This window comes from Magallana gigas, chromosome 6 (genome assembly GCF_963853765.1).
Source record: "Magallana gigas chromosome 6, xbMagGiga1.1, whole genome shotgun sequence".
NCBI lineage: Eukaryota > Metazoa > Mollusca > Bivalvia > Ostreida > Ostreidae > Magallana > Magallana gigas.
In genome coordinates this window covers 3,700,995-3,728,597 of record NC_088858.1, presented here as the reverse complement: position 1 = coordinate 3,728,597, position 27,603 = coordinate 3,700,995, and the positions used below count along the sequence as shown (strand labels likewise).

At 34.3% G+C, this 27,603-nt stretch overlaps 4 protein-coding genes across 11 annotated transcripts in view; 2 read left to right on the top strand and 2 right to left on the bottom strand.

Annotated features, from left to right (window-relative positions):
• Positions 1-26,841, bottom strand: part of LOC105339544 (hypoxia-inducible factor 1-alpha-like) — a gene marked incomplete at its 5' end in the record, with an annotated part of 58,211 nt that extends 31,370 nt beyond the window's left edge. Inside the window, 1 exon segment of the mRNA NM_001305337.1 lies at positions 26,813-26,841.
• On the bottom strand, positions 4,153-13,883 carry LOC105339542 (ESF1 homolog). Of its 6 annotated transcripts, none has more exons than XM_066087394.1 (16): positions 13,502-13,601; positions 12,594-13,154; positions 12,298-12,364; positions 12,226-12,267; positions 11,679-11,777; positions 11,271-11,440; positions 10,866-11,007; positions 10,586-10,745; positions 9,883-9,994; positions 9,151-9,298; positions 8,695-8,859; positions 6,811-6,941; positions 6,389-6,521; positions 5,977-6,047; positions 5,283-5,414; positions 4,153-4,855 (listed from the first exon to the last, which is right to left on the bottom strand). In XM_066087394.1, the coding sequence occupies exons 2-16, from the start codon at positions 13,146-13,148 to the stop codon at positions 4,544-4,546; spliced, it is 2,439 nt and encodes an 812-aa protein (XP_065943466.1). In that variant the 5' UTR covers positions 13,149-13,154; positions 13,502-13,601; the 3' UTR covers positions 4,153-4,543. The 6 variants fall into 6 exon arrangements, with proteins under 6 accessions (XP_065943466.1, XP_065943467.1, XP_065943463.1 ...); XM_066087395.1 differs by having other exon boundaries at positions 12,238-12,267; XM_066087391.1 differs by lacking the exon at positions 13,502-13,601 and adding an exon at positions 13,771-13,883 and having other exon boundaries at positions 12,226-12,364.
• Positions 13,786-21,967, top strand: LOC105339543 (GRIP and coiled-coil domain-containing protein 1). The gene is made up of 10 exons (XM_034468748.2): positions 13,786-13,917; positions 14,192-14,294; positions 14,765-14,952; positions 15,291-15,431; positions 16,003-16,092; positions 16,366-16,494; positions 16,973-17,167; positions 17,259-17,631; positions 18,021-18,151; positions 20,460-21,967. Exons 2-10 carry the CDS (start codon positions 14,210-14,212, stop codon positions 21,261-21,263), a joined length of 2,136 nt encoding a protein of 711 aa, XP_034324639.2. The 5' UTR covers positions 13,786-13,917; positions 14,192-14,209; the 3' UTR covers positions 21,264-21,967.
• On the top strand, positions 24,821-26,429 carry LOC105337716 (basic leucine zipper transcriptional factor ATF-like). Of its 3 annotated transcripts, none has more exons than XM_066087388.1 (4): positions 24,821-24,934; positions 25,323-25,613; positions 25,715-25,822; positions 25,935-26,429. In XM_066087388.1, the coding sequence occupies exons 2-4, from the start codon at positions 25,368-25,370 to the stop codon at positions 26,073-26,075; spliced, it is 495 nt and encodes a 164-aa protein (XP_065943460.1). In that variant the 5' UTR covers positions 24,821-24,934; positions 25,323-25,367; the 3' UTR covers positions 26,076-26,429. The 3 variants fall into 3 exon arrangements, with proteins under 3 accessions (XP_065943460.1, XP_065943458.1, XP_065943459.1); XM_066087386.1 differs by having other exon boundaries at positions 25,932-26,429; XM_066087387.1 differs by lacking the exon at positions 24,821-24,934 and adding an exon at positions 25,071-25,224 and having other exon boundaries at positions 25,932-26,429.
• Positions 26,842-27,603: the final 762 nt, after the last annotated feature.

The following is a 27,603-nucleotide window of genomic DNA, read 5'->3' as shown; positions in this document are numbered from 1 at the left end:
TTTCTTACGGGAACTTATTGTTAATTCATAGCTCTATAGAAACTGACAGGACTGGAATCAACATGTCTCGTTTATCGATTGGTCGAAATCCACAGCGACTGAAACTGACAGGAAATGGACAGGACTGAAATCTACACGCTTCGTTCATCGAAACCTAGCTATAGCGACCTAAGAAAAATCACGGACTGCACGAAAAAATCATGATGATGTCAGACCCAAATTTCCATAAGAGACGATTTGGCTAGTTCCTTTCTCTTACGTACTGATGAACATTAACAGTAATTTTGTTAATTTAACTTACTTTTTACAATAAATTTCAGGCACGTAGCATCGTTTTTTCAAAGTGTGTGGGGGAGGGGGGGGGGGGTAGACTCATCCAAAAAAAAAATTGACAGAAAAAAAAGAAGGAAATTTACAACTTCTCAAAAATCCTGAAAATCCTAATCCGTGTACGTGTAGTGGTGGTGGTGGTGGTTGTGGTGGGGGGTACTATAATTTATATAATTTAAACTTCAATTTTCAATATCAATTTCTTTCCTTTTCCCTTCAAATTTTTTTACATCCTCCCTAAAACGTGGCCGAAGAGGAGCTTTGCTCTTTGATTAGTTAATTAATAGCTTTTTGTATACATGTATATCAACATTTCCTGCACAACAAAGGCGGTGTCCGCCTTTGCACTCTATTCTTGTGGGTATATGGAGCTTCCAAGGGCGGTCAAATCAGATTCAGTTCTTGTTACCATGGTTATCCCCTGTTTTAGTGAAATAATAGTAAAATCATGGCCAAATCCGTATATAGCATTTATATATAAATGAAACACTTTGTTGGTATACTGAAATGGCTCAGTGGTTAGAGCACCAGCCATTTGTTAACCTAAGACCGAGCTTATTACGTTAAGAGATTGCTACTACCATAATATAGGGCAATTGATGTTTTTTCTTCGTGTTTGTCAAGATATTTATATTGGCCATTATAATTCAAAATTTTTGCTTTTGCAAAATTGAAATACATGTTATATAATAAAATAAAATTTAAAGATATATTAATTAAACAAAAAATCAAATTTCTACAAAAGCTTACCTGGCTTTGGTAGAATTGGACTTCATAGCAAATTAGAGATTAACCGAATACATTAGTTTTATAACGTGACATTTATTGACTCAGGAATTAAGCAATAACAGATCAGCGCTAGCTATTTCTTCTAGTTTTACGCAAACATCGGTGTTATTTCTTACAGCCATAGAGTTTCATTATGAAGTCGAGTTATGGGCCATTTTATATGGCACGCAAAATTCACAAAAATGAGCTTAACATAGTTTCACAGTCGATAAACTAGGTTTATCGACTGTTAACTATAGTTTACGGATCGTAAACTATAGTTACCGACTTTAATCTATATTTCACATCTGTAAACTATAGTTAACGCGATAATCTATGTTTCACATCTGTAAACTATAGTTTAAAACACTGAAAACAATCATTTGCGGTTGTTAAACATAGTTTATCTGATAAATAGGGTTTTATGATCAGTAAACTACGGTTTACAAATCTAAAGCACGCCAAATTCACATAAATTAGCAAAACATAGTTTCACAGTCGATAAACTAGGTTTATCGGCTGTCAACTATAGTTTACGAATCCTAAACTATAGTTACCGACGTTAATCTATATTTCACATCTGTAAACTATAGTTTACGAATGCAAATCTATGTTTTTCTGTCTGGAAATACACGTTAACAATAGATTTTGCTGATAAATATAGATTCACATCTGTAAACTATAGCTTACATTCGTTAACTTTAGTTTAGAATTGATAAATATAGTTTCACGATTGTGGAACTATATTTATCAGATAAACTATGTTTTACAATCGTTAATTATAGTTTTCGGTTCTAAACTATAGTTAACTGTCATTTATACCATGCTTTACAAACGTAAAACTATGTTTATAACATTTTTGTGAATTTGGCGCCTTAATGTCTAAATAATACAATTTGCATTCGTGAACTATAGTTTAGAGCTGTTAATCATAGTTTCAGAATTGTGAAACTTTATTTATCAGATAAACTATGTTTAACAATCGCAAATGATTGTTTTTAGTGTTAACTATAGTTTACAGATGTGAAATATAAATTAACGTCGTTAACTATAGTTTTCGATCCGTAAACTATAGTAAACAGTCGATAAACCTAGTTTATCGACTGTGAAACTATGTTTAGCTCATTTTTGTGAATTTGTCTGATAAATGTAGTTTCACGATTTGTGAAACTATAATTAACAACTCTTAACTATAGTTTACGATTGTAAATTATAATTAACAAATATGAATCTATATTTATCAGCTAAATCTATTGTTAACGTTTTTAACAGATAGATAAACTATGATTATCATTCGTAAACATTTACATTCGTTTACATTCGTGAAATATAGTTTCACAGATGTAAACTATAGTTAACGAATCGTTAACTATAGTTTAGGATCCGTAAACTATAGTTAACAGCTGATAAACCTAGTATATCGACTGTGAAGCTATGTTTAGCTCATTTTTGTGAATTTGGCGTGTCATAATTTTAAGGGGGATGTGCGGACATCTTGTACATTTTAGAATAAGAATGTAAACATTTCCTGAACTGGCTTGTTTCTGCCCGAAACTGGCCAAAAATGTTGCCAAAAGATATAAAAGCATTAAATATGAAGTCCTACATGCCATTTTGTACCCTATTTTTAGGTAAAATTACCATTTAAATGAGCAAAATTCAAACTTTTTCCTCAACGAATGCACGGTTGTAGAGAGTGAACCTCCTTCATATTTTTTCAGATTTTTAAATCTTCAAAATAAGTCTGTAGCTGCGCAGTTCGACAACTGTTCTGAGTGATTAAAAATGCATGTCCTGTTCTTGTATGCATACTTTTCAAACAAAATGGCATGTAGGACTACATATTTATTGCTTTTATATCTTTTAGCAACATTTTTGACATTGACGGTCACCGGGGTACCGTAGACGGTAGATGGACGTGTCTGAAAGTTTCATGTTACATTTTAGAGTCTAGACTCCCCCGACTCTATTAACCCCGCTTTTTATATTTGATGTTTCTCAAAGGCAAATTACGTTATACCCGAGTAACTCAATAGAACCAAAACTGAAAATACATGTTTCACTATATGGCCATAGTTGTCACCCCCCACCTCCGAAAAAAAAAAATAACAGATGCCCAGGGGCCACATCGCTCACCTGAGCAACATTAACCATAATTAACTGATCAAATCAGCAACAAGCGCTTTTACACAAGTTTCTGATATTTGAACTGAAAGCTTTTCCAGAAGATTTTTAAATATAATGTAAAAATTTCCACCCCCTCCCCAGTATGGCCCCATCATAATACGAGAACCATGTTTTGAGCAATGAATCTACACTTGGGGGGAACCAACATTTTTCTAAAATAAAATTTGATCAAAGTAAAAAAAAATCTCTTTAAAAGTACATTTACACCAGTACTATTTTTTTTAATTTGTAAAGCTGTTTGGGTCAAGGTCTTTCTTACCCTTGTGACAAATGCATCAAGTCAATTTCCTTTTAGCTTTTTTAGAACCTCTAAAAGCCTTTACATATCTTTATGAATTGTGAAAGATTGCTTTTTACAATGCATCATTTAAATCTTTAATATCTTGTATTGTGAACAAAGGTTGTACTGTATACAGTACAGTAAAACTCGTTTAGTACGAACACGGATATAGCAAATTTTCGGATATGATGAATAATAATGAAATTTAACACCTTTATAATGAATTTCTTTACAGTTCAAAAAAGTTTGCACTAACATTTATCGAAATAGTTTTAATGAATTTATCTTCATATAATTTTTTCAATTCTCAATGCAAATATTAAAGGTAACAAAGAAATGAATATTTATTTTAATCCTCAATTAGCAAAAATTATAGTCTGGTGAAAGAAAACATGTATATAGTGAATTCGCTATAGATATTATTACTAACTCGTTATACGGATATAACGAATTACGGATATAACGAAGTAATTCCATTGGTCCCTAGTACTTCGCTATAACCGAGTTTTACTGTATATAAAAATCACTCTCTCACTTCTCGCATACTCACCTTTTCATCCCATATTATTGTAATACTCAAAGTAATTAAGATTAGGGTAGTTGCTTGTGATAATTGTGAAACTAAATGCCTAAGCAGTAAAACTACAATCCATGAAAATTTACATGAATATCTTGTACTTAATCATGCAAGTGGAGATTTATAAAAATAAACATCTGGCTTTGATTAACAGGAGTCTTGCGGTTGAATGACCCAGCACTTTGTTGTGTCATAAACAGAATAAAGACTGGATTTGTTTTTGAAGACGACAAATGATAGGAATTGAAGTCTGTTAATGAACAAATACAAAAAAATTCTGATATTTCTTCACGCACAAATAATGTGATCAGATATACAGAGATTATTATCATCTTTATATCAAAGCTTCCATGTTTCAAAACACAGATAAAACAACCGGTATCCAAACTGAAAAACGAGTATCATTTCTTCTTTTTGGTGCTGTGAAAAGTTTGTGTTTTAGACTTGACAGAATTGATGAGAGATGAAATGCTCTCCGAGTCCGACTTGCTGAATTTTGCCGATTGTCCAGCACTATTTTTGTCCATTTCTGCCTTTCGTTTCTGACCACTAGCACCCCCTGCCTTTGCTGTCTTTCCTGATTTCCTCCGATGTAGCTTCTCTTCAATAATGGCTTCCATGGATTTGGTTTTTTTATATTCGGGTGCTGAAGGATCTATGTTGTAATGATAAGAATCATAAATGGCACCAAAGCGGTCATCCTTCACATCGATCTGAAATAAACATTTAAACAAATTTAGGCAATATCAGACAATATATTATGTCATTCTGGCAGATATCTACTATCACATAATCAACAGATCAAAGAATACCAATTATTTCAATGCTTATAATTTTTGTTAATGGAAATTTTAATTTTAATGATTCAGAAAAAAATCAACATTTAGCAGATTTCTTCTATTCTATTTTCAGGGGACTGGTAATTTTTTTTCAATATATAAAAAGTTTAATGCATGGGTAAGCAAAATTTCTTTACCATGTAAGGTTTTAAATCTCCAGAAAAAAACAAACTCATACTGAACATGTACCTGTATATGTACTCACCATGAAAAGTAACCTGATATTTGAGAAAGACTACTACGATTCATTTACAATTCAACCTATAACAACACTGTACAAGTAATAGGAGGACTACGGTACCTGAAAGTCGTCCCCTCCTTTTGAGTCCTGAGATGGCTTCTTCTTTTTGGTGGACTCTTTCAGGATTGCCTTGAGATTGAAATGTTTTCTGTCGTCTGCTTCCTCCTCCATCATCAGGAGCTCTAGCTCACCCTGCAACAGTCAATAGATCATTCCGTTCTCAGTGAATCAAAACAGATTAAAAAGGGTACAGACAAATTACAGTACATGAAATTCTGGTGAAAATAGAACACGTATAGAAAAATTTAGGTGAACAGAATACAGTGGTAAAGTGGTACTGAAACCTACAGATGATAATGGTACAAATGAAGACGATACAGAGAAAACACTTCAAACAACATTACAGATTTTAATTCAGGTTGATTTACATAATTCACATTGTTTATCTAATGGTTCTTATTGGCAGATACATGTAGCATTGTCTCCCCCAGAAATTCACTACTGTGATTTCATTTATATTCAAGGGTATCAATTTTCGTGGATGAAGTGAATTTCACAGTTTCAATGATAGGTAAATTCGTGGCCAATGACCATATCAATACAAAATGTTAATAGAAATTGCACTTTGATGAATATTTTATTTCATGGATCAACTAAACAATGAAATCCACGAAAATTGGTACCGGTATTCAACGAATATTGATGAAACTACAGTAAATATTCATAGTTCAAGTGACTGATCATCACTGATTACCTCTGCCTCCTTGTTGATGGGTTTTTGGTCCTTTTTCTTCTTCTTCTCTTTCTTCTTGGATTTTTTAGACTCTGTAAATATTGGTAATATTAGTGATGGCCATGTTTAAAGTACACCCAACTTTAATCCACTAAATAGATATTTTCATTAGCAACTACTTTGTTTATTAATGCCTTTTAAAAGTCTTGAACTAAGCAATAAAGCACAATACCTATTGTATGCAACATACCAATGCTTTCAGTCTTTAACTAACTAATAAAACACAATACATCATGTATCTGTATGTAACATTAAATACAATATTTTTAAAGCTGACTAGCACTTCCCAGTTTACACTAGTGACAAACATCTAGTGAATGATTCAAACAGTACACAAAATGGAGTAAAATGTAAATAAAAAACATTTCCCCACCTTTAGGTTTCTTCTCCGTCTCTTCGTCGCTGTCCAGATTTTGTTTGAAGAATGGATCATCAGCCGTGTCGCTAGGCAACTCATCGTCACTGAATGCGGCCGGCTCTTCCTCAGGGGCCTGATCACTGGTCACCTACACACACACACACAAATATACATTCAACTATATACATGTACTTTTTACTTCTTTAACAATAAAAACATATGCCTCAGATCTTAACATCAAGATATATTTAATCTAAAATAATACTAATTTTCTTCTCGAGGACAGGGGAAAAAAGACAAAGAAAAAATTGACAAGCTGATTGATTTAAGAGATGAAAAGCTTTAGAGAAATCAACGTGGCATACTCTCTTCTATTTTTCTACATTAGCCGGGCTTTAATTGAATTAATAGAGTTTGACTGTTAATAGTGTGGCTACCTTCTTGTTCATCCTCTCCTCTTTCTTCTTCTGTCGTTTCTCCTTCTTCTTCATCAGGTACTGTTGCCATGGTGTTTGGTCCTTAGTTTTTTCCTTCTTTTTCAGTATTTTTTCAGTAGTTTCTCTTAACCCTGTCAAAAAGATAAACTACGGTAATGTCGCGTGTATAACACTCACTTTTTTTCAGCCAAAATTTGATCAAAAGTGGGGGGTGTGTGTTGTACATAGGACAAAAATTTTACCCCATTTTTTCAAGCCGTGATTCTTGATACCATGGGAGTAGTGACTGCCAATATATATCGTGTTATCCAAGTTGTATGAGTGTATACATAATAAATTTACTGCATCAAAAAACCTTATTCTTAGGGTTTTTTTTCCATGTATTGAAATATTTATCCTCTCTTAAAGGGGCATGGTCATGACTTTGGTCAAAAATTATTTTTCCAATTTTAATATTTACAATGCTTCAGAAAGGCATTTTTAATAAGCAACTGAAATTTGAGTGTCATTTGTTGAGTTATATGCGAGTTAAAGAGCTTGAAATTCTTCACTATGTAAACAAGGCGTTTGTCTACATTTTGAACGTTGAAGTAAAAATTTCAGTTTTAAACTTTAAACGAATGTGAAAAACGTTAGGAACTGTTTATCTATGCTTAAAATAAATAAAAAGATAGACAAGTAAGCTGGAAAAAGATTTTTTACTGGTATTTTGAACCTATGTAACAAAAACAGGGCACAAGCCTTGTTTACATTACAAAGAATTGTTAGCCCTGTATCTTGCTTATAACTCTACAAATGACTCTCAAATTTTATTTGATTATTAGAAATGCATTTCTAAAGTATTGTAAATAATAAAAACATGAAAATAGAATTTGACCAAAATCGTGACCATGCCCCTTTAACACTATTTCTTGCATCAAACGAGTTTAAATATCTCCAGTGTATTTGCCATTACGTAAGCAGTCACCTGTTGACTAGGCACGTGGTCAATGTTTGTTTAACAATTTCCGGTGTCAGAAGCATGCACCTGTCTCGTGTCGGAATTCAAAGGGTGTTTTCAAGTGCATGTAGATAAGCAATTATTCTGATTTTATTAAACTTAATTACTTTGTGTCCAGTTATGCAGTTCAATGTTATTGCTTTACATAGACACTGCTAAAAATACATCGATCATTTGTACGACTTGATAATGACGATATACGACATACATACTTTTCTTCACAATGTTTCTTTCAACAACAATCAAAACGTTTGACTATAATTAATCAATTTAATCATTTCTTTTGATGTTGTTTTGGTTTATATCAGCAAACATTATTACTTTTAAGCATGAAGCTCGGTTGTTGTTCTTCTCTACGTATGATGATCTTCAACTTCTCTGAAGTTGTGTAAGAAACTCTTTACGAAGTGTCAAATGATTTTTGATACTGCCCCTATAAATCATGCCGTCCTTTTTAAGTAAAATTGTAAGAACTTTGACTCTAAGATCGCTTGGGCCATGTTCCGATCACAAAATTACAGTAATTACCATTAAATTATCATTAAACATCAATAGTTATTTGTGAAAATGGCAGCCGTCGATTTTCAATGTCTGTGCTATGTTCCGATCACAAAATTAAAGAAATTGCACATGGGTTATAAAATTATCATGAAACATGGATATTTTGGGGGGAAATGGCAGCCGTTGATTTTGCCATTTTTTGGGTGCGTGTTATACATAGGTCCTGCTGTTTTTTCGCCATTTTTTGGTCAATTTTGGGGGGTGCATATTATACACGAGTGCGTATTATACACTACACATTACGGTATGTCAGTATACAAGCAAAAGGTCACAAAACTACCATGTTCAGCTTCATGAACATGAGTTTAAGAAGCTCTACTCACCGGGTTCCCAAGTCACTTCCATTTCCACCTCTTTCTTCTTCTTTCTAGTTTTGTCATCATCCAATGACTGAAGCAGACTGCGGTATTTCTGAATCTGGTTCTCTTCATTGTCATCTTCGTCATCATCTTCATTGTTGTCTACACCAACTAATGGCTTGTCATCATCTGTAATACATAATTGCATTAATTAAGTTGGGTAAACAATGCAGCACCTTTATACACATGTAATAGGATTTCTTTCATGGTGGTCAAAAAATAGATTTCCTGGGTCAAGTGCAAATTAAATGTTATGTTTCATATTCATGTACCGATAATAATTTTTTTATCCATTTCAGACACAAATGTTTAAGTTAGTGATGATATTAAGATATTAAACTACTAAGTATTATAAAGATTCCCTTTCCATATCTATCAGTAAATCACTACAATCTGTGAAGAGGAAGTCGGTAACAGTACCATCGTCTGCCTCTTCCTCGGAGCTAGATGCAAGGAATGCCTTGAAGTCCTCCTCGTTGACATCATCTGTCTTCTTTCCACTTTGAGACAGGTTTCTCATGGTCACTTTGATTCGGTCATGGTCTGTTTCATCCCAAGTTAAATTAACCTGTTTTATCAAAAGGGATTTTTGATTACATAAATAATGTATTAATTGGGTATATCCCTTTAACTTTTCTTAGAATCAGTAGGACAACATAGTAGTGCCTTTAAGCAAAATAGTTCCTATACTTGCAGAGTGTATCTAGACATTAATTGGAACATTTTAAATCAGGATGCTTGACACATAAAAGCAAGTTTCAAAATTAAATTAGTTTTTGAAGGAAAGAATTGAAATTGCTTGTTTTTCACCTTTTCCAAAACTGTGAAATCCCCTACTTTTACTTTCATTTTCAGAGTTTTTCAAAACAGATGCACCTGCCGGAAGAGGAATCTAACTTCACATCACAAAATTTTAACAGGAGAGAATAGTTGATGAGCTTTTGTTCAAGAGATCCCTCGTTGCCGAATGAAAATTAGGGCCAGAGATATGAACCCTAAAGTTAACATTACCACCTACGGAAAATGCATTAGTGGACTATACTCAATTCAGTATTCACTACTAATATACCTAACTACATATAACCGAATAATTTTTAAGTTCAGTGATACATATAAACTTTTAGTTTATAAACTTTAACCTTTAAAACTGACCTTTGACTGAGCCAAGGCAGAGGACACAAACAGTGTGGGGTCGTAGGCTGCTGGCATCTCCAGGCACACTGACCGGGGCTCCTCTGTGAACTCCATATCATCAGGAATAAACCTTAAAACAAACAAATACACCCTTTATGTAATGAAGGTAAGGTCACAAATTATAGTACAAAGGTTCTAATCTGACGAAAGTCAAGGAGTTAAAACATAAGTATGTCATTAAGTATTGTTATACTTTCATGTTAAATACTGAAATCTGATTGGTTAAGATGCAGTTCATAATCCGTTTTATTACCCTTAGCATTAGCAACGCACTTAGCAACGGGTAACATTACAAATTGTTACATGCGCGAAAATTATGCGCGTACGGTTCGCTGTAAAATTCACGTTATTCCTATATTTCTTAAAAATTAAGACATTCAGTATAACAAAATAAATAGTGCCTGTTTGGGAGGATAACAGTCGAAATTGACAATTGACACCCTCGAAAACCATTGTCAACCTCCGCTTCGCGTCGGTTGACAATGGTTTTCTCGGGGTGTCAATCTCAACTGTTACCCTCCCAAACAGGCACTATTTATATACTATAACATTATCCAAGATTTTATAAAACCCCATCACTACAACATTTCAGTTTGTTTTGTCGTTGTTTTTGACCTGAATAAATTGTGCAACTACAAAGATTTAAAAGCATTAGGGTTACCTGAGATCGAGTTTTGTTGAGCTGGACTCGTACTCCATGCCATCACACTCCTCGTAAATCTTGCTTGCCGTCTCTATGGAGTCTGTTTCCACGACAGCATAGAAATATTTCAGTCTGTTCAGCTGGTACTGCCTTAACTTCTCTCTGTGATAGCGAGTACCTGATGGAATATATAGAACACTAAAAAGCCTGGAACACTAAAAGGCCAACCCTCAGTTTGTATTATGAGATAAATCTCCAGTATAATTCAGAGAGCTTTCAATGACATAAGATGGCTGACCCTGGGCCTCTTCATATTCCTCCTCTTCCCCCTCCCCCTCCCCCTCCTCTACCCCCTTTTCTAGCTTGATCTGGACAAGCTCTGTGGGCCCAGATAGAGCCTCCTCCTTCATCCTCTGGAGTCCAAACTCTGATGGGAACACCTACCGATGGAAAGACAATCACTAAATAACATTCCACAAAAACATATCATACACAACTTTTGAAACAACATTCAGTATACATTTTTTTCAACGTTGCTTACTTTAATGTAATGAAGGAGAAAACATGTACCAGTAATGGAATATGTAGGTGAGAAATTAAGTGGGCTAGTAATGCTTGAATTATGATTACTGATAAAAAGATTTCTATTATAGTAAGTAAGACTACAAAATATATAATACACAGGTGCCGGTGATTATCTTACCTTAACAGATTGGATGCTTCCCCCTGTTGGAACAAATGAGTTCAGCATGACAAAGATATCCTGGGCTTTGATGCGGTCCCAGTCCATGTTACACACTGCCAGGCGGCGCCCCAAATCCTCAGCAGCGGGGACATCCTTGTCCAGCTCTCCCCAGTCATGTTCAAGCTCCTCTGTCAAATAAAATGCACATACATTACCTATAGATGATAAACAAATTAATAAGTTTCAAAGCCCCTCCCCTAACATTGTCCAGCTCCTCTGTCAAGTAACGTAACACGTTCCTGTATTTTACAGTAACAATTCATACAAACAACTTAGTTTCAGATTTAGGAATTCTTTGAAAAACTTGTCTTAACTGTGCAGCCAGAGATAAGCCTCTTTTGTTTGCGGTAGTTTGCCGATTCATACCTTCCTCTCCCGCCTCCTCTTCACTGTCCTCGTCCTCGGAGGATGAGGAGGTCTCCACATTGCCCTCTCCTCGGGCCAGGTCAGGACCCTCCCCGAGACCTGAAAATACAAAGTTAGTCCTTGTACAAAAGCAAAACCATTTTTTATCTAAAGTATACCTTAAATAAGTGTATTGATCGGTAAGGATGGTTGTTGCCAAGAAAAGCTCTATATAAAGATATAAACATAAATGAATTTTCCTTACTAAATGACAGTTTTGGCCAAAAATCATAGTTCATCTAAATTTCTTAAGTACCTCATGTACAAATAAATCCTGATATTTCAATTTTGATGGGCTAATAAAAAAAACTAGATGCTCACATGATACATATACTGTATACATGAAAGTTTACAGTGATTAGGGCGTCTGACTCACTTCAACATTCAGAGTATTTCCATAATATGTTAGTGCTTCAAATATTAAAATTTTTATTAAAAGAATAATTTTGTTTGGCCCAATTATTTTGTTTCTTTTTGAGAAGTCTAAGTCTCAGATTGATAAGCACACCAGAGTCATTACTGTCTGAATCTTCCTCTTCCTCCTCATCTTCCTCTTCATTGCTATTCTCTTCTTCATCTTTCTCTTCACTGCTGTTCTCATCTTCATCTTCTTCATCAGTGTCTGACTGATCAACAGATATTTTACCCTAAAAAAAAACAATGATGTGTTCGTTTCATACTTTAAACAAACCTTTTAGAAAAAGTATAAATTCCAACAAAGATAAAAGAGTCTCATAGTATTCAGTGGTATAAAATGAAACAACTGAATTACATTTTAGAGAGAGTGAGTAAAGCAATAAATAACAATAGAGCCAATGTATTCAATTCATATTGGATATGATCTCAAGTAATTTGTCTCATTTATTCCAGGCCTACCTTCATTTTATTTTTCCTCTGTGTTGCTTTGCCCTGAGCTTCCTTTGATATTGAGACTTTCCCTGCTTTGGTCATCTTTCTTTCTATCACCTCCTCGTCTTCATCTGAATCACTATTTCCTACAGGTTTTATGGTTTCTATCTGTGTCTTTGTTTTCTTGTTCTTTTTAGACTTCTTTTTTCCAACAGTTTCACTATTTTCTTCATTGGGTGAAACAAATTTGGAACCTTTCCTTTCAGTGTCAGTTTTTGAGCTTGATTTTTTAACGTTCTGCGAGATTTTTGATGACTTTGCTTCCTCTTTATTGTCACTCCCTTCTTCCTCAATATCACTGCTATCTGAGAGTTCATAATATTGCTTCAGATTTTCGTTTGTTGTGACGTTCATAGGTTTACCTCTCTTATCCACAGAATACTTCAGTTTAAAGCGCTTGTCTGTAAACATGTCTTTAAAGCGCTTGTCAATCTTAACTTTTTTCTCATGTTTTGGCATCCGTCGAAACCTTGGATCTTTAGTGATGTGGGAGAAGCGAGAATCTTTACCCACTCCGTCCATGGTCAACTAAGGAATAAATGTGCAGTTTTAAAACAATGACAATAAACATAATTTGGCAAATTTACTTACGGGGATTTCAAGCTCTAACCACAGGCACCTGAATTTTTATCAATCAGTCGCTTAATAAGTCATATATCAAAAAATTCTACCCCTACTATATATAAATACACCCTTGTGTATTTATATATAGTAGGGGTAGAATTTTTCGATATATGATTTAACCAGTGTGTGAACAGTATACATGTACTGATGAAATATCATCGTCATTCAATGAAAATTGTGGACTTTTCACATCAAAATTAAATACATATAATCATCGTAGACTTAAGGAAATACTAACTACCTTGGCTTACCAATTAATAATTTTTTGGCCTTTAATTCAGAGTTATTGACAATATTTTCAACCCAACACGTTTTTGACAATTTCAAGTAACTCGTCCCTATAACCATGATAACGTTACTTCTCGAATGTGAACAATCATAAAATTATATCAATTTCAAATTCGATATGTCTTTAAATCATTTCAAAGAGTGATATTTTTTTTATATATTTTATCTAAAAGTTAAGATGATAGCTGGATAAAATATAGCTAGTTATGAGAATCAACACAGTACCACTTACCAATTAACTAATTTGCCACCTCTACACTTCCGGTAAAATGTTGTAAACATTGAAGCCGAATAAATATTTTGGAATGTCTGGTTTGACGAGTGGGTTTATTGTCGAATTTCTAGATGAGGGTTAAACTCAGAGTTTTCTGAAATCTAGGTAATGGTATGAAACGTTTTACTGAAGTAAAATACATTTTATGTTGTTGTCAATGTCACCACGAACATTGTAATACTCTGAATAGGTTCAATACTGCCACGCTTCTACTGGCACTAGCTAGTGGGTTAACCCTTTAGTCCAGTCGGTAGAGCGTTGGTTTTTACTGAAGGGTCCTAAGTTCCAGCTTGGGTGTAGCTCTTTTCTCTTCTTCTATTACACATGTAAGATAACCTTGCATAATAGTAATAGGTACTTTCATTTTTTTCTTTAACAGACTTCAGGTATTTATAAGATGGATAAAGCATCCCGCCATGAGCTCCTCAGGATAGTTGAGGGACAACAAGAGAAGTTGGCGAAATATGAGGCTAAACTAAAAGGTTTGAGAGCTAGATCTCAATCAAGTTGGGCACAGGCCATTGTGTGCCACTTTTTGCTGACTTGACTCCCTTTTGGTGTTTAAATGTTTAACGCTATCCTTATTTAACCTACCAAGCGGGAGTCATTTTTGTTCATTTTTTTGTGAGGAAAATCTGCATCATATGTTTACCACCAGGGCAAGTTTATATCTGGCAAGTGAACATCATTAATTAAAAATCTCTTTTAAAGTCTATTAATATCGGGTTTTTTGTGATAAGATATTAATTCAAAATAAAAGGTTGAAATAAAATGCATTTAAGAAGTCACCAAAAAATCAATGTATGTATGTTTTAGAAAGAATAATTTTAATGAAATCAATAAATACATTCCAGAACTTTTTATTTGTAACATTCATTGGCAAATGAAAAGTACCGGTAGTTGTTTGTTGACATATACCCCGGTATTTGAAATTTAAAGTATCATTATTCAGATCTGGTTGTGGCTTACAAGGGTCTGGCAAAAGAAAAAGAAGCACTAGATGCCAGCTTTAAGGTTCTGTCTCAAAAGAAAAAAGAAAATGCGACATCACAATCTGAACAAAATCATAAGAATGAAGATGAAAACGTGTCAAGCGAGGAGCAGAACCAGTTTACAGATCCACTTCAATCAGCCAGCAAGGTAATTATGAAGCCTCATATCTATGTTCGTTTGATATTCTGACTGCTGATCATGGTACTATGTACATAGTTTATTGTACCAGTAATGCAGAGAACTGGAAGTTTGTGTCTAGAACTTCTATTGTGTGTATAATTGCTGGTTATGAATGTTACTTTTTTCTGCATAATTATGTATTTTAAAACTAAGTTGCTCATAAAACATTTTACACCTTTAGTTTTTCACTCTTATACTGGTTTGTGTATGATGTAACATTTATGTGAAGAGACCTTTATTCAGGCTAGTAATCTGCCTATTATTACAGTTCGTTGTCGATTGTAAGTTTGTGACTGTTTTTACAGGAGAGTGACACAGAGGAAAAGTCAGACACAGATTCCAGGGAGTCGGACCAAATTAAAACCCTCTCAGAATCACTGTTTACACTGACTCAGGAAAAGTCGAAGTTGGAGGGTGTATACCTCGCAGACAAAAAACGATTACTGGTTAGTTTCTTTCATTTAAAGTTTTACATCATGGAAGCATGGTGGTCAATATTTGGTGTATCCAAATATTTTCAAACTATCTGAATTTGCCTCATTATCATAATTGACATCCACATGTATACTACTGGCAGCCTGGTAAAGCATTGATTCGATCACACATTGTCAATCCTTTTAAGGTGACACAGAATATATTATTGGGACTTGTCCCCTTCAGTCACATTTTTGCTCACACTGGGACATCCCCCAAGTGAGAGAGTGGATTCTAATTCAGAACTTTGTGTGATAAAAGACCATATTGTTTGGTTCTGTTTTAATACTGAATTGAAGAGGTCTTACATTCAATTGTAAGGCAATGCCAGGGCTATCTAATATCTAGGATTAGCTCATGGATGAAATTTTCTTCCATCACATCTGTTCATTTTTTTAGATTAGAAAAAAATTCAATAGCTACAGCTGTACAGCTCTCAGATAAAATAGATTCAGATGGACAAAAAAATATTGTGTTTACCACAAAACTACAGTTTTGCAGCTTATTGGATTAGAATATTTAATGACTGAATTTTTTTTCCAGCAAGAGAATGAGGATCTTGTAAAGAAGATCAATGAAGAAAAAGAGAAAGCCAACACTGAATTCAAGCGACTGGAAACCCAAATACATGAGGTGAGTGGCAAGTTTTTCCAGTTATGAGGTGATAGAGTAGAACCACACATAGTCTGTTTGTGAACATGTAACAGTGTTAGATTATATTGATCAAAGAAGAAAGTCCATGTATTAAAAATTTGTCACTGGATTTTACTGGTAAAATCATTGCACTAGAATAGGAATTTTACATGAGAATTATGGTGATGATACATGTAATACAACTGATGAATGAGTAATGAGGCTGCAATTCCTACAATCAATTGAATTAATTTCTACAACATTTTTGTAAAGCTGAAGATGCGTATTCGTGAGCAACAAGCAGAAAGGGAAAAAGAACAAAATGATCATGCACTCATGTTACGGGAACTTCAAAAGCTCCTGGCTCAAGAGCGGGCATCAAAAGACCAACTAGAAAACCAGGTCAGTGTATTGTATGACTTTGTGGTAGTCAAATTATGAGTCAAATCAACTGATCTACGTTATAGCTGTTAACCATTTTTCAACTTCCAGATATCTGTCTAGTTTATCAATACATAAGCCAAACTTTTATATTGATTTTTTTAATTTTCTGGTAATTAAAAGACTTAAATCAAATACTATACTTGTCATTTAATTGTTGTCTAATATGAAGTTCTTGTAAAAAACAATTAAACAAAGGTTGCACTATAATGTGAATGAAATCTTCACAACATTTAAATTAGGGGTGTTCTTTGCCACTGAAAAATTAATAATTTATGCAAGAGCTGAAATATTCATATTTAGAAATTGACTTCAGAAATACATTCATATTAATTTTCTAACAAATGATCCTCAGTGGTTTACTTTATCATTTATCCCTGTCTACATTGTGCCATTGTGCTGTGGTTCTTTTCTGGTTCATATTTATTTATCTTTATAGGTGGATGATCTCAAGTTTGCACTGTCAGAGAAAAATCAGTTATTACCAAGTATGTCTCAATCTTATGAGAAAAAAATATCAGACTTAACAACACAACTTAAAGATGTAAAGGAGCAGTTAGGGGTGGAGAGAAAGAAAGCAGAGAGGCCCCCTGAGGGACTGAAACAACTACAGAACGAAATGTCTACAATAAAGGTACATGTGTATATATGTGTATCAAAGTAAAAAATAATGCGATATTTACAGAGTGAATGTTACGATTACGTAAATTTTTAATTCATTTCAGAAAGAATACCAGCTACAATTACTGAATGAACAGAAGAGGAGCTCAGAGGCAGATGCAAAACTCGATAGATTCCGTCAGGAAAAGGAGAACCGCGTATCGGAACTGGAATCCAAAATCTCAGAATTGTCAGACATGGTGGGGAATTATGAAAGGTCGAAAGTTCAGGACCAGCAAACAATACACAAACTGAAGGAGCGCATGTCACAGCTAGAACTGGAGAACACAGCTCTTACAAAGTCTGTGGGACAGGTTGGGAACTATGATGAGGAGTGGAGGAACTTAGAGGCAACACAACTAGGAGAATTGATTGTGAAACTTCAGGGATATCTTCATGATGCAAATCAGAGAACAGCAACCCCAGTCTTACTTGAAGGTAAAGTTCAGCATTGATGAGGACAACAAAGTTGATGTTTTCTTCATTTTGTGTATCTATATATCCAAAGTTCCTGTAAGATGATGATAGGGTACTTACAGCATGATTATGAATGGGTTTTTTATTTGGGTTGGGAATGTTAAAAAAATGTTCTACTTGTGCTTTAAATGATAATATCTTTCATGCATTCAGCCCTACCACCGGTAATGTACATGTAGATTATAAAGTGCTCCCACTTACAAAAGCGTAACAATAGAAACACAAGGTTTTTAGTTTGTTAACGCACGTTTTTGATTTCTGAAATGTTAAATAATGATCTTTCAAAGATTTTATGTATCTTTCATGCATATACATGTTGCCCTTCTACCAATGTTTTTTTTTTGCTTTAGACTTACTTCAGGATGAGGAAGGACGGTGTCCAAAATGTAGCAAGCACTTGGAGGAGCTGGAGAGTGTGAAGGAAGAGTTTGAAAGATACAAACTCAGAGCTCAGAGTGTGCTCAAAAATAAAAACTCCAAGGTAAATAGACTCAGAGCTCAGAGTGTGCTCAAAAATAAAAACTCAAAGGTAAATAGACTCAGTACTCAGAGTGAGCTCAAAAATAAAAACTCCAAGGTAAATTGACTCAGATCTCAGAGTGAGCTCAAAAATGAAAACTCAAAGGTATATAGACTCAGAGCTCAGAGTGTGCTCAAAAATAAAAACTCCAAGGTAAATAGACTCAGAGATCAGAGTGTGATCAAAAATGAAAACTCAAAGGTAAATAGACCCAGAGCTCAGAGGGTGCTCAAAAATAAAAACTCCAAGGTAAATAGACTCAGAGCTCAGAGTGTGATCAAAAATAAAAATTCAAAGGTAAAATATAAAAATAATTCAAGATAAATAGACTCAGAGCTCAGAATGTGCTCAAAACTAAAAACTCTAAGGTAAAATGTGAAAAGAACTCAAGATACATGTATATAGACCTAAAGCTCAAAGTGTGTTCAAAAATAAAAACTCAAAGGACAAATTTGAGAGGAGTATAGGAAATATAAACTCAAAACTCAAAGTGTGTTAAAAGAAACTTCAAGGTAAATTTTGAAAGAATTCAAAACATACAAAGTCAAAGCCCCCAAAAAATGTGCTAAAAAAAAATAAATAAGAGGTAAAGGACTATACGTGATTAGGGCCTAAAATGGCCCCCTAAAATGAACAGCGTCATTTTACTGTAATTCTTTGTTTTCTTTGTACAGATATATATGTGATGTTTTTAAATATTGTTTAGTTTGATTCAAGTGCCCACAATTTAGAAATATTACATTGTAAAGACAACCTTTTCCCACCATTTTTGCATTTTTAGCATAAAACAGCTTGTTTTCAAGCAGTTTTTCTCTCAGAAAATATAGAGCGCATGCTTGAACAAACAAAATATTTTAATCAGTGATGTATCTAGCCAAGACCAATAAGTGACAAAAAATGTTTCCTTGTTTAAGCATGCCCTCTATATTTCCCATTCATAAAAAGATAAGAAAAATGTCAATTTTTGACTTAATAAAGGACTATGTGCGGTATGGTGAAATATCTGCCCCTGATTTCAACCAATTTTTAAAAAGTATTGTATTAAAATTAAATCTTCATAAATCATTGTACAGAGGATGCCTATCACTTTTATTTTGATTTTAGTCAACATTGCTCATTCGCTGTTTATTTATGATGTCACCTAAATGACCTAATTCCCGCAAATTTGCAAATAAATGAAAATATTCTCATTTTTGCTTTATATTTTGCATTCGGAAGTATAGAGCGCAGATCTGCTCTAGTGCGATTTTACCATTCGAAAAACCATCGGAAAACACCCATATTTTGCTATTAAACATCAATTTATCCAAATAAGGCAACCTTCATGACGTCATTTCTACATTATGACGTCACTGTGGTGATAACCTTTTACATCCTTATTTTCAATATGAATTTAACTATCTTTCATCTTATTTTTAAAGTTCTTTATTAAACTTTGATTTTGGGGGCAAAAAATGCATAAAACCGCACATTGTCCTTTGATTGAATTATAGAAATAGCATCACTTATGACGTCATATACTGCCAGTGAGTGCAAATAAATAAATAGGTGTAAAATATATTTTACATCAACTCTTCTAAAATATAGCATAAAATTTTATTGTACCCGAAACTCTTTAAAAAATGGTGAATTATGGGGGCCAAATTTAACTCATATCATATATACAGCAAAACTCGTTTATAACGAATTTCAAGGGATCATAGAAAAAACTTCGTTATAGCCGTAATTTGCTATACGTTTATAACGAATTCGTAAAAAATATTATAGCGAATTCGTTATAAAATAATTAAGGGTTTTTCCAGCTAACAGTTTTCTAAACTATCGTAAGTTATAAAATTAGTATTACCGTCATTTACAAAAAATGTCAATCTAACCATTTCATTTTGATTTTTAAAAAATTCCATATACTATTTGAATTTGAGTATTTTATATATGCATCTTAAAATTGCATGTTTCTTCAATGAAATTTGAAATGGAAAAAATTCGTTATAAAAATAATAATATACGTTAAGATTTTGCCAGCGGGGGTCTTAAAATTACTTCGTTATAGCCATAAATTCGTTATAGCTGTGTTCGTTATATACATCAATTTTCTATTGGTTTATATATAAGAAATTTGCTGGGACATGATTAATACTTCGTTATAGCCGTAAATTCGCTATATCCGTGTTCGTTATATTCGAGTTTTGCTGTAGTTATTTAATAAAAACCATAATCCAGTAATCATTTATTTTTATACATTATGAATCAAAATCTAATTTTTGTTCAGGATTCAGGGACCAGCAAAGAAGTGGAAACATTGAAAACTCAGGTGAATGAACTAAGAGAAAGAATTAAAATATTGCACATGCAACATGAGGCCCAGGTAGAAAAAGAGAAACAGAAAGTAGAGACTGCACACAAAACCTTGGTGTCTGTGCAGGAAAAACATAAAGCAGACATCCTACACCTGGAGGCCGAGTACCAGCATCAGAAGAGTGAGCTGGAAGTGGAAATTCGTAAACAGCGTGAGAGAACTGTGTCGCTTCTGGCGGAAAAAGATCGTGACATTGAAATGTTAAAGGCGTCTGTGCCCATCTATGATGAGCGTTTCTTTGTACAGAATCCCCCCGACTCGGGGGCATCAGCAGAGCTGCCTGGAGGTAAATCAGAGGAGGAGAGGGCAGTGTCCCGACTGCTGAACATGTCGTCTCTCAGTCAGGGGGACTCCAACCTGTTCTACAGGCAGGAGGTGTCCCGCAAAGAGGTCGAAATCAACGCACTGCGGAAACAAAAACATGAACTGGAATCTGCCCTGAGAGAACTCCAGTTGAACAGTCATTCCAAAGAGGAGTCTCTAGCTGAACAAATGGAAATGTTGAAGGAAGAAATCCAAAGAAGTGACAGGTGTAAAGCAAGGGAAGGTGCCAATCTGGAGTATCTGAAAAATGTGACCTATAAGTTTCTGACTAGTTTTGATCCGAAGGCCAAACAACAGATGCTGAATGCTATTACCACTATTCTACAGTTCAGTCCTCAGGAAAAGTCTGTGGTCCACACACAAATGAAGAGTTGGTGGGCAGGAACATTATGATCACCAAGTCATAGAATTGTGGGTACTAAAGGGCAGGGCCCTGTGGCAATCAGCAATGGACACGTTGGAACAATCAGTACCCATCAGCAGCTAGCTGTGGGTTGGGACTCAGTGGTCATGGCTGTTGAATTCCTTTCATTTTATCATGGTTCATGTATTATATTTTGTACCAGTACTTCTGGTTGTGTTATAAAATTGTGATTGTAAATTCTATGGCAAGGTTGGTGTATTAAAAAATCCAAATATTCTTGCAAACATTGCATAGATTCAACATCTGTATAAATTATAATGCAATTCAAACATATGATTATAATCACATACCTGTAAATCTGCAGGAAAATTATTTATATCATTGGTTTATAGAATGCCCATTATTTAATACATTACTTTTGTCAAAGTCTGGCATTTCCAGGAACCAATCACCAGGCTTTTATTTTTGATAATTCAATAGAAGTCATGAGCACAGAATAGTGCAAGGCACATTTGTTTCTTATCACTTCATCCCATAATGGGACTATGATAGGGTGCTAGGATGCTTTCTATTAAACTGAATTAGCTATAAGCCATTCTTTAGTGTGTTCATTGGATGCTTTTCTGATTCTCTCATGTACATTTATTTATATACTGGTATATGTAAGTATGATATTCCTTTATTAATATTCATATGAATATAAGATGAAATAAAGAGCAAACTTTACTCTTGAGAGACTTGTGAAACGTACCGGTATGACAGCTGAGGGAGTAAAATCCCATGAATTTTAATCATCTGATTGGAATTTTTAAAAGTTCCTTATTATACAGTCAAACTTCGTTTTCTAGAACTAGATGGGATTGTTTAAAAACTTCGAGATATGGAGTATTCGAGATATCAAACTTAGATATCTAAAAAGTATGTGGTTGGGACTTTAAAATCTTTTTGACATATCCATTGTATTTGAGATATCAGTGTTATCTGAGTTCAACTGTAACTAATATTTATAAGCATCAGTAAGTATAGCAAATAATTTGTATCCCCCCTCCTCCCTCCATTCAGCCAGTCCTTGTACAACATAAATCTGATTATTTTTTAAAAAGAATTATTGAAAACAATGTATATTTAACATTATCATCGATTTGTAACCTTTAAATGTGTTAAATACTTGGGACACGTTGATTCAAACTGGCGTATATGTTTCAAAACCTCCAAATAGTGCCATTTTTTAGGAACTTCAATACCTATTTTTTTAATAGAAAGGGTCCGTGCTCCATATTTTTCTCAAAGTCTAAATAAGATCTAATGGAAACCAAACCGAGTTCAACAAACAAAGACGTGGAAAAATTACCCACTATATATCAAAAATATTTTGTATCCCAACAATTGAACGTTTAGGAAGAATAATACAATTTGTCCGTAAATTCGTGGCAAAAGTCACACATATCAATTAAATTGCGTACTCTCTTGTGTTTGAAATGGCTCAGTGGTGATTAGAACACCAGTTTTTTTGTTGTGGGTTCGATACCACCAAAATGTTTTTTCTTCTCTTTTATTCAATGTATTAAATCTGAATAGAGTTTGAAATTTTGCTTTTGCAAACTTGTATTATAATATTTTTGAATAGACTTAATTGAGAAACAAGAGATGTTTGTGAAACACTTATGCCCCCCTCCCTTGGAAACAACCACAAAGAAAATGAACGTAAACTGCAAAATACCCCGGTATTTGGAATTTTATTAAGTCCAAGGGCCATAACTCTGTCGAAAATTGCTCGATTGAACCAAATATCAAACTTGACCTAGATATTATCAAGATAAACCTGTATACCAAATTTCATTTTGAACAATATGGTCATCCTCTGCGAAGAAAAGTAGCGGAAACTGCAAATAACTCGAATTTTTCTAAGTCCAAACGCCTTAACTCTGTCGAAAATTGCTCGATCGTACCCAATATCGAACTTCACCTAGACATTATCAAGATAAACCTGTATACCAAATTGCATTTCAATATGTTTATCCTATGCGAAGAAAATGAGCGGAAACTGCTAATAACTCTAATTTTTCTAAGTCCAAGGGCCATAACTCTGTCGAAAATTGCTTGATCGTACCCAACATCAAACTTGACCTAGATATTATCAAGATAAACCTGCATACCAAATTTCATTTCAATATGTTCATCCTCAGCAAAGAAAATGAACGGAAACTGTTGTTTGACCGACCGACAGACAGCAGCAAAGCAATATGCCCTCCCTTCTTCGAACGGGGGGGGGGGGGGGGGGCATAAAAATATATATAATCAAAATTTTCTTTCACGACTAGACCAATCTAATTTTTAAAATTAGACCTTTCATCTTGGTCTCTGTTTCAAGAGCGATAATCTGGATAACAGAGAGCGAGATATGAAAGATCTAATTCTAATTAGATTGCGACCCCCCCCCCCTTGATTCTTCAACACCAAGAATTCATTTACAGAATTTAAGGTGGCTGTATTCTTTCACAAGGTAGACATTTCTAAAACAGTCTTCAACTTCTAACTTTTTGCATTTTCTGAATCTTTTAGTATATGTATAAAGTCCTTAATATTAATATATACACCCACACCTCTGCATTAATTATACAAACGATCGAAATTGGCCAAGTTTTACGGTGCAGTCATCGATTAAATAAATGCATGTATACTGGTTTAATCCACCAGGATAAAAAATTCCAATTTCTAATCTTAGAAACCTAGCTCTGGTTTATACTAGACGTACATATAACTTGAATGTTCATGTCTGTCCTAGCTCTTTCAATCATCCAACTCTTTCCCTCTTATATATATGTTTATTGAATGTTTTATGTACATGTACAAATAATGTTGCCCCTTGAGGGCCTTTCATCATTGTTAATTGGTAAATAAAGAAAATTTAAATTGAAATTATATGATTTTAGTAGGCCTATATAATTAAGGTCAAGGGAAACAGGGGAAAGGTCCAATATTTTTTTTAATCTCCACGAAGATACATTTTTTTTTCTTGGGGGGGGGGGTGTTCTTTTGTTTGTTTTTTTTGGTTGTGTCAAAAATATCAAAACACTTATTTAACCATAGGCGTCGGAACCGGGGGCGGGGGGGGGGGGCTAGGGGGTGGTTAAATAGCCCCCCCCCCCCACTTCTTTTTTGCAAAGTTAGACCTAACCACTAGGCACATAGCATCATAGAGGGTTCAGTCCCCCCCCCCCCCCCCCCTCCCCACTTGTTCTCGCAGCAAACATAATTGTTCCTAAATTTACCTTGAAAAGATTGAAATATTGAGAAGTTGGAGTCATGTAGGTATACTATACTACCCCCCCCCCCCCCCGCCCCCTTCCCCACGGATTAGGAATTTCATGATTTTTTTTTTGTTTGCTTGTCAAGATTTCTGAGGATTAGTCTAGTCCCCCCCCCCCCCCCCCCCCCCCCACTTTCAATTTGCCTCCGACGCCACTGTTTTTTTTTTAGAAATTGTGTAGTTTCGAAGGAAGGGTTCGGTGTATTATCTATAAATAGAAAAGGGGATTTTCACTATCTCGATCACCAAAACGTTTAACAAAATGACCCTTTTCCACAGCTGTTTCACGCTTCTCTGTATATCTATATTTCGACATGACGTAAAAGTCACTATAAAAGTACGATTGCACAACGATCGAAAATAAACCAACTCGTGAATCTCACAGGGATAGTATGTAGATTTGTGTATCGTTGTATATAAACCGAATTATAAGCAATTGTTTTGAGTGGAATTTTTGTTAAAAAAAAGAAAAACTTTGTCTATTGAGGTTGGATGGTTGGGGGAGGGTGTGGGGGAGGGGGTATCGTTTGGTGTTATGTTGTAGAATACGGTAGTGGATTTTAGTGTGAAAAAAAACAGAACTTTTTTTTTATAACTTTATATCATGGCGGGGATATAAGGGATGATAAGAAGATGTTTCCATTTTATATTTTATTATGCCCATCGTTTAAATTTTATTTGTAAGTTTTCTATATTTTTATTAATTCATATACATGTGTATATAATTCCAACTATCAGCTATATATGTATTTATTATTATTATACATTTCTTTTCCAGACATTTTTCTGAAAGAAACAAAACTGCAACATTTGACAACACATTATGTTGAACAGGGGTTTATTGTCACATCCAACTGATACATTTACTGAGAAAATGGAAGACGTAGACACTGACTTACAAATCAGCTCCTCACAGGACAGCCTCATGGAGGCTGCTCTCGCTGCCCTGGGTACGGGGGATATGACCCCACTGGTGAAGGAAGAACTAAAGTTGACCATACAGTCGCGCCGCCTGGCGTCAGGGAAGGGAGAACTACGCGTCAACTTTGAACCCCCTACCCAGTCAGAGGTAAGATTTTATTCTGTGTTGTGTGTGTTTTAGATATTCTTCAAAAATCAGAGTTAATAAGTTAACATTTTATATACCGTATTTCAATTAATATATTTCAGTTAACAGAGGAAGAAAAGGTTAAGGTAGACAGACGGCGTGAACAGAACAGAATGGCGGCCCAGCGGTTCCGTCAGAAACAGAAAACGTTAGGGGATCGAGTACAAAAGGTAAGAACTATGTATATTATTAATCGGCTTTAAATTTTGTATTTTTTTCGTAATTACATCATAGGAATGTCCTATTTAGTGCCATAATAATTTTGTGTTTGAATTACAGCAGGTCCGAGGGCTGGAGACTGACAACACAAGACTTAGAGCAGAGTTGAGGCTTTTACGGGAGGAGAGAGACGATCTGAGACGGAGGCTGACGGAACACCTGAAGGTCTGCCCGGGGGTGTCCCTGTACGTCGTCAACACCTGACCCACCCATCAACCAATGTTCACATTCATACGCCAAATATGGAGAAAAGAAAACGAACAAAAAATAACGATATTGAGTACCCCCCTCCCTCCCCTGTAGTGGAGTATATCAGCATAATACATAACCTACATGTAGGTGTGGTGTGTTCATTCTGTACAAGTTGTGCCATGTTTTAGAACAAGACGGATCAGTTCATTGTTTCACGGAATAACATAATCATGTGATTATAACTCTTTGATGTAAAACATCATACACTGTCGATTTTTGTCATGAACATGTGAGCATGTATCGAATCATCGAGAACAGTGACGCAATGTAACCATATGATTTCACAATAAATATTGCAAACACTTATTTTCTTGTGTTATTTCCAATCATTTTTCTTTACTTCTGATTAAATATTATAAAAGATAGTTGCTTTAACTAATAAATACCCCTGCTGAGTGTACTAGTATCTGATGGGTACAGTGTATATATTTCTTGAGTGCTCTTACTAATTGTTCTGTAAACTACTCGGAAAAGAGTGAAGTGTCCTTTCCGTTATAGTTAATTTTATCAAATGTCCTGTTATTTATTTTAATTGTCAGATGAAATAAAGTATATCTGAAGAGTAAGAAATTAAATTGTTTAACTAATGAAAGTCAAATTATTTAACGTTGTTAATATAATACTTTTACTAGTGTGATTACAATTTTTAAAAAATCAAACGGAACAAAAATGTTTACCCGATATGTAGTAAGAATAAACGAATAAATAAATAAATGAATAAATAAATAAATAAATAAATGTTAACGACCGTTGAAAATATAATATTTTAACTCGTGTGCTGACAATTTAATAGTCCACCTCATCTTATAGATTTAGGGAGATGAATTTTTAAAGTAAGGTTTCAGTCAAATGTGGCACAGCGACTTTTGCCCGAATTGTCATCATTGTATCTTTACCTAGATTTTGAAACTCGTCATGAAAAAGGAGAAATAATATATACAAGTCTAATAGATTTACTATACTGCTATCAACAAAGTGGTAATATATAGAGTCTGGTTTTATATTGGTTATTTTTGTAAAAATGTACATGAAATTGCCGAGTATTTTACTGCATTACAATAATAGTTTCAAAAAAATAAATTTCGATTGTAATTTTTATTATGAAACATTTTTTTGCTAACTCGCGTCTAATCATTGTTGCAATTCTATTAAGGTATGTTGAACATTTATTTAATTTATCTATATATACTATTTTATCGCAATACGCAATTCATTAAGTATTATATATGGGTTTATCTGATAAAATAACACATTGTGTGTGTTTAGAAATATAATGTGTGGGACTGGATTTATATATAAACGATGTAAATTTTATGGAGCGAAGAATGACAGAGTTAACAAGTACATCATCGAAGTTATTATTTGATTGGTCGTTGACTGTGTTCCCCTACTAATAGAAACACTGCCTGGTCTTTCCAAAACTATTGTAGAAACTGACCCGACTGAAAACTTGAAATAATCGATAAAAAGAGCGAAGGAA

Excerpts from the sequence above, each read along its gene's own strand:
- LOC105337716 (XM_066087386.1), top strand. The coding sequence starts at position 25,368 with ATGTTGAACAGGGGTTTATTGTCACATCCAACTGATACATTTACTGAG. Across the intron at positions 25,614-25,714 it reads AACCCCCTACCCAGTCAGAG|TTAACAGAGGAAGAAAAGGT; the intron begins GTAAGATTTTAT and ends AATATATTTCAG. Across the intron at positions 25,823-25,931 it reads TAGGGGATCGAGTACAAAAG|CAGGTCCGAGGGCTGGAGAC; the intron begins GTAAGAACTATG and ends TTTGAATTACAG.
- LOC105339543 (XM_034468748.2), top strand. The coding sequence starts at position 14,210 with ATGGATAAAGCATCCCGCCATGAGCTCCTCAGGATAGTTGAGGGACAA. Across the intron at positions 15,432-16,002 it reads CAGACAAAAAACGATTACTG|CAAGAGAATGAGGATCTTGT; the intron begins GTTAGTTTCTTT and ends TTTTTTTTCCAG. Across the intron at positions 18,152-20,459 it reads TCAAAAATAAAAACTCCAAG|GATTCAGGGACCAGCAAAGA; the intron begins GTAAATAGACTC and ends ATTTTTGTTCAG.
- LOC105339542 (XM_066087391.1), bottom strand. The coding sequence starts at position 13,148 with ATGGACGGAGTGGGTAAAGATTCTCGCTTCTCCCACATCACTAAAGAT. Across the intron at positions 9,299-9,882 it reads CTGCCTTGGCTCAGTCAAAG|GTTAATTTAACTTGGGATGA; the intron begins GTCAGTTTTAAA and ends TTGATAAAACAG. Across the intron at positions 6,522-6,810 it reads AGGAGAGGATGAACAAGAAG|GTGACCAGTGATCAGGCCCC; the intron begins GTAGCCACACTA and ends GTGTGTGTGTAG.